Source organism: Vigna unguiculata, chromosome 11 (assembly GCF_037176805.1).
Source record: "Vigna unguiculata cultivar grain cowpea cultivar isolate G323 ecotype 2 chromosome 11, ASM3717680v1, whole genome shotgun sequence".
Taxonomy (NCBI): domain Eukaryota; kingdom Viridiplantae; phylum Streptophyta; class Magnoliopsida; order Fabales; family Fabaceae; genus Vigna; species Vigna unguiculata.
In genome coordinates, this window is record NC_140802.1 from 43,862,384 (window position 1) to 43,872,609 (window position 10,226).

General features: G+C 32.9%; 1 protein-coding gene across 1 annotated transcript; it reads right to left on the reverse strand.

The window, feature by feature from the left end:
• LOC114168939 (HVA22-like protein k) lies at nucleotides 1-2,425 on the reverse strand. Its single transcript, XM_028053925.2, has 7 exons — nucleotides 2,215-2,425; nucleotides 2,006-2,103; nucleotides 1,511-1,562; nucleotides 1,161-1,224; nucleotides 836-931; nucleotides 536-608; nucleotides 1-292 (listed from the first exon to the last, which is right to left on the reverse strand). Exons 1-7 carry the CDS (start codon nucleotides 2,277-2,279, stop codon nucleotides 192-194), a joined length of 549 nt encoding a protein of 182 aa, XP_027909726.1. The 5' UTR covers nucleotides 2,280-2,425; the 3' UTR covers nucleotides 1-191.
• Between the last annotated feature and the right edge of the window lie 7,801 nt (nucleotides 2,426-10,226).

The following is a 10,226-nucleotide window of genomic DNA, read 5'->3' on the forward strand; positions in this document are numbered from 1 at the left end:
TGGGCCTAACTACCAATATTACTTCCAAGACAACTGCTGTGAAAATCAGTATTTACATGAAATATGCCTATTTTCTGTGAACAGCGAGTGGAAATCAAGAAAATAAATATGACCAAACAATTTTGCAGAACTAATAATGCAAAACTCAGTAGCCAACGTATTTTTGTCCAATAAAGGTAAAGAAAAATGCATTAATCTTCTGATTCTGAATCCTGAACCTGCCTCTTTTGAGGTTCAATGTGATTAGATTCCCTCCCAAGTGGATGAATGAGATCCCTAATCATCTGAGTTCCTGATACAGAAAATAACCATATTACTACACAGATTTCTTACCTGAAAAATCAATAAGTAATACCCAAATAGCATCAAGTTCCCAAGGTTCTAATGACAGCATATTATATACCTACTACTACATATAATGTATCCATAACAAAGAATAGCTCTGTTGACATATTTTTCCTTTAGAACAGATTGGAACTGAGATGGAGAGTTTAATGGCGGCAGATATAAAGATACAGAGTTCACACATGCGTACCTGTCACTAGAAACTTCACTGCTAGAGCTCTTGCAAGCTGCAACTCAGTTTGGTGATCACGAATAAGTTTACTCTGCAAGATCAGAAGTCAATTATAATATTATTTTTTAAGAATTTGTATTTTTAAGAGTACATAATGGAATTGCTTCCTTAATTGATGAAGCATTTCTCATAAAAAGTCATATTTTTTCATAAAGAGTCACATCTCTTCATGAATATGAACGATTTTTTTCATCTCTTATAAATAAGATAAAAAAATGCATTTTCAGCAACAATGAAATCTATGAACTTGTGTCTTACCATTACACCATACACAAATTCAACAATCACATCCATTCTAGCTTGATGCTTCAACAGGAATGGACGCAAGTGACTAGAATACAATTGTCTTGCACCCTGTTCAACAAGTTTTATACGTTTTGTTAATTTTATTATGTTTGATAGCGAAGAAATTTATTCGAAAACAAGTAAAAAAGGAGTAAAAGAACAGAATCAAAGAAACTTCCCTTCAAAATTTAAAATAACAATACAAGAACAAAGCAACCAAGTTAAGGTTATTAAGACAGAAAATTCAGAAAGCATAGCAGGAAGAGAATAAGTTGAGCAGTTTGGTTAAACTTCTTACATTGAGAGTGGGAAGTTGTAGCCAAAGAAGAAATGCAAACTTTGCATGGTAATAGAATGGAATCCTAATTAAATATGGCAAACAATCCTTGTTAGATCATAATACCTCAAGTAAAACGTGAAAGCAAACAAACAAATCATAACTGAAATCTTTATTGTTATTGGTAAAGTCCTTCACAAGGTCATAAATTGCAGGAAACTGGGATCACAAGACAAATAAATACAATAGGGACATAACTTTGTTATCGATGGAAATCGGAAATAGACAGAGGTAAGTTTCCGTGAAAAAAATAGTTAAAAACCAGAAGAGTAAATTGAAAACAACAAAACCTATGGAAAACTTGTTCATACCAGGAAAATATTTTTTCGGTAAACATTTCTGCAGCACTAAAAGATCCATAAGCTGAAAAACACGAGAGAGATTAGTGTTAGTGTTAATACATTCAGACAAGTCCATCAAAGTAAAACTTCTACAGTAGCACATCAAAATTAACAGGAGTTGTTACTCTTATCATACTAACTAGAGAACTCTTTCAAACGTTTTAATCCAAATCCATTACTAATCATCCAAAAATATGAACGATATATAACTTCATACTATGATACCAAAATTTGCATAAGTCTAACAAGGTGAAATAAAATAAAATTACAGCAGAACAGTCCTCTTGAGTCTTAATCCGTGATCTCGATACATGTATTCTACAGATCTTTAAAGCTGCAATGTAGCATGCATCACTAATAGTCTAATACCAATCAAATCAATATAGAATAATATAACAACAGAAAATGAATTGATCGATTTAACTATCTTCAACAAGGAAATGTAGGTTGAAGAATAATTAGAACCTGCCCAATACAATAGCCATCTCTGTTGCTGATATGGATCATTGTCCTCAATAGCTTTAAACGTGGAATACACGGGAAGCGCAAGCCCTATAGAACAGCTGCAACGAGTAACCCAATATCATTGAAGTTGGTGTTGAGTACGAAAAATATGATTTTTAGTGAAGTTTAGAAGAATTAAGAAAATATGATTGAAGGGAAACGATGCATACCATGCTGTGCGGAGAAAGAGGTTGGGAGCAACAGGGGAAAGGAACGGTCTCAAGCCAAGCTGCATCGATCTCAGAACAGAATCAGAAAAAGCTTGAATTGGTGTGATGGCGAAGAAACAGAGAATGACGAGTAACAATTCTCTGGTAAAGGTAAAGATAAAGATAAAAGTAAAGGCATGAAATGAAAGAGGGAAACTTTAGGCTAGGGATTTCAATAATCATAAGCAAAAGGTTTTTTAACACCAGAATACTTCATAATCTATTTTTTAAGAAATATTTTGATTATTAAAAAAAGTTAATTTATATATTTGTAAAAGAAAAATTAAAAGGTAAAATAATAGTGATAAAGTATATGTAAATAAATACTCACCCCAAGTTATTATTCTCTTCTTTGTTTAGTAGGGTTGTGGTAATTGATAGAAAAAATGGGGATAGATAATTTCATCCTTTATTTTAAAATTTTCAGTAGTTTTTTATAAGCTAAATTATTCAGAGCATCTTTTTATCATTTATATTCTTTTTTAGTTTATTATCCATTGATATTCATTTGATGTGACGAATCAAAGTTGACTTTCCAAATTATTATTAATTGAATCAACCTTGATTTTTTCATTCAATAATTGTGATTAAGTAATACTTTTTTCTTTAATAACGTACACCCCCATTACAGTAAATTGCACATCCTCTTCCTTTTTAACATAATGTTGAATAAGTCATTAATACATTAGAGATGTTTGGATAAATATATTAGCTTGCAAGATGTAATTGATGCCTTATATTGTAGAATATTATTATAATTTGTTAAGTAGCTTTTGTTAGTTATGTTATAGTTAATTTAGTTTTCTGTTATTAGTTGTATAAAACTTACAACCCTTTATATAGGGTTCTCCTCCTTTCTCTTGAATATACAATCACCTCAGAATATTACCATTCTATTTTTCTTCTTCTCTCTCAAGTCTTACATGGTATCTAGAGCTCATTGATCTTTTTTCATGGCTTCCGAAACTACATCCACTCAAACATCCCACCCTTCCCAATCACCCATGAATACTTTCACCTTCGTTCCTCATCTCTTCACAACTCCAGTCTCCCTCAAACTCACTGAAGATAATTTCCTGATATGGAAACAGCAAATTCTCGCCACCATCCAAGGCTTAGAATTCTTGCACTTTCTTGAAGGTGATAACATTCCATCCCAGTTTTCCATAGACCCCGATACTGCCACCGCAACCCTTAATCCCCACTTTCTACATCACCAACGTCAAGACCATCTTCTTGTAGCATGGCTACTAGCCTCTATGTCTCCCACAATGCTCAACCAAATGGTGGGCCTTACCACAGCTGCTCAGATTTGGAAGAAACTGAATACATACTACGCAAGTCATTCCAGAGCCAGAGTCAAGAAGCTCAAATTGCAACTCAAAACACCCAAACGTGAACGTGATGTTCCTGCATACCTTCTTGATATAAAGAAATCAGTAAATGCCCTTTCAGCTAATGGCTCGTCCATTACAGATGAAGATCACATTGAGGCTATATTGGATGGCCTCCCAGAAGAGTACGACCCATTTATCACTTTTGTTTTGTCCCGCATTGATCCCTACACCGTCGATGAGATTGAAGCGCTTCTCCTAGCCCAAGAAGAACGTCTGGAAAAACACAAACAACTGAATCCTGCTTTACAAACCAATGTTACTTCCTCTCAGATCAATGTCACCTCTTCTTCTTGGAATAATCCTTCGCAACGTGGTCGCTCAAATAATCGTGGTGGACGTTTTCGATCAAGATCTTCATCTCAAACGCGTGGTGGTCGATCTTTTCAAAACAATCAACCTCGTTCATCCAATTCAAGAAACGTTCAATGTCAAATCTGCTTAAAAATGGGTCACGGTGCCCCTGATTGCTGGTACAGGCTTACTCCAGATTATCAACCTCAACCACAAGTCCACAATGCTCAAGCCTCTCCACCTGTTTGCGAAAGTCTTGATCAGCTTTCCTCCGCTTCCACGGTCGCTGACTCACTATGGTATCCAGATAGCGGTGCCTCACACCATGTCACAAGTGATCCATCCATCTTTTCATCTCAAAACTCCTATACTAGTAATGCACGCATATTATTAGGCAATGGTTCAGGTTTGCCTATTTCTCACACTGGCTCTGCCATTATGTCCTCTGATAATCACCATGCACGATTTATTTTGAAAAACCTGTTACATGTCCCTAACATTACAAAGAATCTTATAAGTGTATCTCAATTTGCACGCGATAACAATGTGTTTTTCGAATTTTATCCTGACTTCTGTAATGTTAAACAACAGGACTCCAAAATGATTCTACTTCAAGGAAGAATTAAAGACGGGATATACGTCTTTCCTCCTCTTCAGTCAACTACCTCACGCACCATGCTACCCACCATGAATTCCACTATAAAAAGCTCTAATACTTTTGCTCTATGGCATACAAGAATGGGACATGCTTCCCACAATACTATCAAACATATTCTTCACTCTTGTAATCTGCATATTAACAATGTTTCTGAATTTTGCAATGCATGTGCAGTTTCTAAAATTCATCAACAACCCTTCCCCTCTTCCACCACTATCTATACTACTCCTCTTGAACTTGTTTTTGTAGACATATGGGGGCCTTCGCATGTTAATTCAATTTCGGGTGACAGATACTATATCTCTTTTCTTGATGCTTTCTCAAAATACACTTGGATTTATCTCTTACATTCTAAATCTCAAGCTTTTACAATGTTTTTAAGATTCAAAATCTTTATTGAAAATCAATTGAATCTAAAGATCAAAGCCATACAAAGTGACAATGCTAAAGAGTTTCAGGTTTTTGATAAGTTTCTTGCAGCTGCTGGCATCGTTCACCGTTATACATGTCCACACACTCATCAACAAAATGGCTCTATTGAGCGCAAACATCGACATGTTGTTGAAACTGGTCTTAGTTTACTTGCATATGCTGGTCTCCCTCTTAAATATTGAAATTATGCTTTTCTCAGTGCTACACACATTATCAATCATCTTCCAACACGTATTTTGAATAATAACACACCACATCATACTTTATTTCACACAAATTCTGATTACAACATGTTTCGCATATTTGGTTGTTTATGCTTTCCTTTACTTCGCCCTTTTCAAAACCACAAATTCAATTTCAAATCATCTGGTTGCCTATTTCTTGGTTATAGCTCTAATAGAAAAGGATACATATGTTTACATCCCTCAGGAAAAATCTACATCTCACGTAATGTTTTGTTTAATGAGCAAATGTTTCCTTATAAGACTACACCCAATCCCTTTGAACCTTTTGAGTGTTCGCAACCCGCTACCTCTCTACCACCTTCGCTAATTGTTCTTCCCTCAGAAAAATCTCTTACCCCTCCGCCTCACCCTGACCATTCCAACAACTCCTGTTTATCTTCCACTCCTTTTTCCTCTCCAAACACCATTACTGAGCCAAACACCATTACTGAGCCCAACACAAACACCTCCCTTGATACCTCTAATCCTTCTTCGGCCTCTGCACCTTTTCAAATAGATGACAGTAATGTTCCCTCACCTCCCCCACCTTCAAACATCCATCCAATGAAAACCCGTGCGAAATCTGGTATTTTCAAACCCAAAAGCTTTCAAACCATTGTCACCAATCCTGTGCCTACTTCTGTCAAAGCTGCTCTCACAGACTCCAATTGGTATCAAGCTATGAAAGTTGAATTTGATGCTTTATGTGCTAACCATACTTGGACTCTTGTTGATCCCCCACCCGGTTCACATGTTATTGGTTGTAAGTGGATTTTCAAAAATAAATATAATAAAGATGGCTCTCTGGAAAGACGCAAGGCACGTCTAGTGGCTCAAGGCTTTAATCAGGTTGAAGGTTTGGACTTCACTGAGACTTTCAGTCCTGTAGTCAAACCAACTACTATTCGTATTGTTCTTTCTTTGGCAGTTTCCGCAAAGTGGCCAATTCATCAACTTGATATCAACAATGCTTTCTTGCATGGTGATTTGCAAGAAATTGTATACACGAGTCAACCACCAGGATTTGCATCCAATACTTCGCAGGTCTGTCTTCTGCGTAAAGCTTTGTATGGCCTTAAACAGGCCCCACGTGCGTGGTATCATAAGCTCAACACAACACTTACTCAGATGGGTTTTTCATCCTCTATCAGTGATGCTTCATTATTTACACGCTTTCATAAAGATTCTATATTACTAATTTTAATCTATGTTGATGATATTTTGATCACAAGAAACAATGCCACACACATCAAATCTTTGATTTCAACTCTTCACAGTCAGTTTGCTTTGAAAGACCTTGGTTTGCTCAGTTTTTTCCTTGGCATTGAAGCACATTGGTCACCCACAGGGGCTCTTCATCTAACTCAAACAAAATATATTCAACAGATTCTAGATAAAGCAAAAATGCTTGACGCCAAACCACAACCGTCGCCAATGATTTCTTCTTTAAAACTTCTTGCTGATGCTTCAACAGCCTTCTCCGATCCCACTCTGTATAGACAAATCGTCGGAGCTCTTCAATATCTTACGTTCACCAGACCTGACATCACCTTCTCTGTTAATAAGGTGTGCCAGTTTATGCACAATCCACAACTACATCATTGACAAGCTGTGAAAAGAATTCTTCGATATATAGCAGGCACTCAGTCCCATGGCATTCGTTTCTCTCCATCCTCTTCAAAATCCTTACAGGCTTTCACTGACGCAGATTGGGGTTTTGACCCAGACGACCGTAAGTCAACATCAGGTTACTGTGTTTATTTCGGCAACAACATTGTCTCGTGGTCATCCAAGAAGCAAAAAGTGGTCTCTCGCAGCTCGACCGAAGCAGAATATCGAAGCCTTGCATCCGCAATGACCGATATCTCATGGATACAGTCCCTGTTACATGAACTTCATGTTGTTGTTCCCACTCCGATCATACACTGTGATAACCTTGGAGCTGTTCTCCTCACAGCCAATCCAATAATGCACTCACGAACAAAGCACTTTGAATTAGATCTTCATTTCATACTTGATAAAGTGAAACACAAACAAGTCTTTGTTCGTCATATCCCAGCGCGGTTCCAAATTGCTGACGCTTTTACTAAACCCATTTCTGGATCTGCTTTTCATGACTTTCGTCAGAAACTCACAGTGGTTACTGTCTATCCACCATGAGTTTCCGGGGGGATGTTAAGTAGCTTTTGTTAGTTCTGTTATAGTTAGTTTAGTTTTCTGTTATTAGTTGTATAAAACTTACAACCCTTTATATAGGGTTCTTCTCCTTTCTCTTGAATATACAATCACCTCAGAATATTACCATTCTATTTTTCTTCTTCTCTCTCAAGTCTTACATAATTGAAGATTTATTAAAGTTAATTTATTTTTCTTATACGCGTCTTGTCCAAGTCTTGTAGGGAATTAAAAGAGATTTTATGTGATTTATGAGTTGATAAAAATATATTTTGTTCTACATTAATAGCTATATAATGGACTTAAACTCTATAATATTTTGTATTTAATTATTCATATTCTTCTTATATTCTTAAAGTAGAATATTATAAGGTTTGATTGAAATTTTTTGTTTTAGAAAATGCGAGTATATTTAAATCAAAGACATGAGAAATTGGTTTCTATGTGTTGTAAAAAAACATAGTAATATTATTTAATTGTCATTAAATAATTGTTGTGATTTTTTTTTTCTTGATATACTATGCGCTTGTAACTTGATTTGATATTTCACGTCATAAAATATTAATTGCTAAAATTACAATATTATTTACAAGTGTCGTCAAATGTCACGAAGAAATTTTGATGAAAGGTTTAATTTGGACTTGTAACAAACTCACAAGACAAATATTTGCTAAATGTTTCACTAATCAAATTAATTTGTTCAATAACAATAACTACTCTCTTTCCTTAATCCTAATCTTTGTGATATTTAGCTTTTTCTTAAATAATTATTACTATGATATAACGAAAGAGAGAGAAATACTTAAACCAATATGCAATTTAGGGTAAACATCTTAGTCTCAAAGGTCTTTGGTATTTGATGGCATGTTTAGTATAAGTAATTCATAAAATCAATGTTATTGACCCTAAAAAACATAAACAAAAACCTTAAATTGTCTTCTTACATTTAACAGCGTGCTTCATGGATTGAATCTTGCAATAATTCAGATACATATGCCAAACAGTTATTTATTATTCAAGATTTATTCTTTTCAACAAAACAAAGAAATGTATCCTAAAATAAACTTTATGAATAATGTATTTGTACGTGTCTGTTTCACAGGGATGTGATTGTGAAACGATAACCAACTAATATTTAACACTTCTGCAGAGAAACATCGATTTTTAATGAGTGCGTATAAATTAATCACTGTTTTTATGGAAAAATTGACCAAAATAGAAAGATTAAAGTGAAGTTTTTATAACATGAACCAAAAGGAATTGTAATAACATAAAAGATAAAAATATTGTATTGAAGATCTGGTGTGTCACCACGTGGCTGCGATAACAAATTAGAAAATAAGTTTATCATAAACGAAATACATAATCTTATTTCACTTTATATAAATATTATTTTGTCGCATTACTTTTTCAATTTTGTTATGATTTATTTTTAATATGTTTTTTTTATAGAATTCGCACTTTAATAATTTTAATTTTAATTGTTCAAAATTTTAAAAGTAGTTTTGTTAAAAATGTTACAAGCTGGCTGCTCGTGATTATATAATCATACCATGAGTTTTAACATTTCCACTATATAGTTAATAAGACATAATAATATTCAATCATTATACCAACTTATATTGAATGTATAATTATTATATTTAGAAAATAAAAAATTCTAAACTTAAATAAATTGATATAGAATGATTTAATTTAATTAAAGGTCGTAAAAATATAATTATGTTAATACTTTTAGGGAGAGTTGGATCACAAGTAACGACTCAAACAATTATATTTGTGGTTTAAGTTTAATATAATTTATACGATTCTATTTTTTATACATGATGATGGTTATGTGTCACTATAAAACCCACTAGAGCTCTTCCATAATTTACTATCAACTATCACACATTTATGAATGACAATATTGATCAAGTTCTATTCCAAAATAAATATTATATTTATTCTTATTTGATAGGTTTATATATAGAGAGGAAAATTTGTTGAGAGACTGAGAGGAAAATTTATCCACATAAGAGATTATTATTATTTTTAACTCAAAAACTCAAAACAATAAACTTATTTGACCTTATATATTGCTAAGCTTTTTTTATTCTACATAATATGTAACATAGACTTACGCTTATATTTTTCTTATATTCTTACATTTAAAGATATAATATTTTTGTCTCATTTCTATGTTTTCGTGAAAAGATATATTCATCCATACAAACATATAAATTATTTTTACTTTTTTAAATATTAATTAAATAATTATTTTGAAAAAAATAAAAATCACATCATAAAAAAATGGTATAATCAACTATTCAATATAAAAAATGCACATTTTTCAATATTAAATATCAATATAAATTTATAATTTTATAAATACAAAAATATATCACATAACATTTGGATAACCGTAAAATAATCATAGAAAAGTATGTATAAAAATAAGTTACCAACCTAACAATAAGTATAAAAAAAATATGGAATCAGATATTTTTCATGTTTGTTTAAAAAAACAGTACAAAGGAATATTTAAACATGACAATAATATTTATTTTGATTATTAAATTTTGATAATTCTTTTAATAATACGGTCTCTTAAATGGTTTTAGAATATTAAAAATAAGAAAATAAAAAAAGTAAAAAATTATTTAAAAAATACTACATAAAATTGAAAAAATCATTTTCCTTAAGCACAATTATTTGAAGAATTTAATTTTCTTAGCCGCCACCCGCTTCTGGCCGGCTTTGGTTTATATAAGCACAATACCCTTCATCGTTTCCCTAATCTCTTAACATAATTAT

Coding starts and splice junctions, on each gene's coding strand:
- LOC114168939 (XM_028053925.2), bottom strand. CDS start 2,279: ATGCAGCTTGGCTTGAGACCGTTCCTTTCCCCTGTTGCTCCCAACCTC. Junction 932..1,160: donor TACAACTTCCCACTCTCAAT/GTAAGAAGTTTA, acceptor CTTGTTGAACAG/GGTGCAAGACAATTGTATTC. Junction 609..835: donor AATTTGTGTATGGTGTAATG/GTAAGACACAAG, acceptor CTGATCTTGCAG/AGTAAACTTATTCGTGATCA.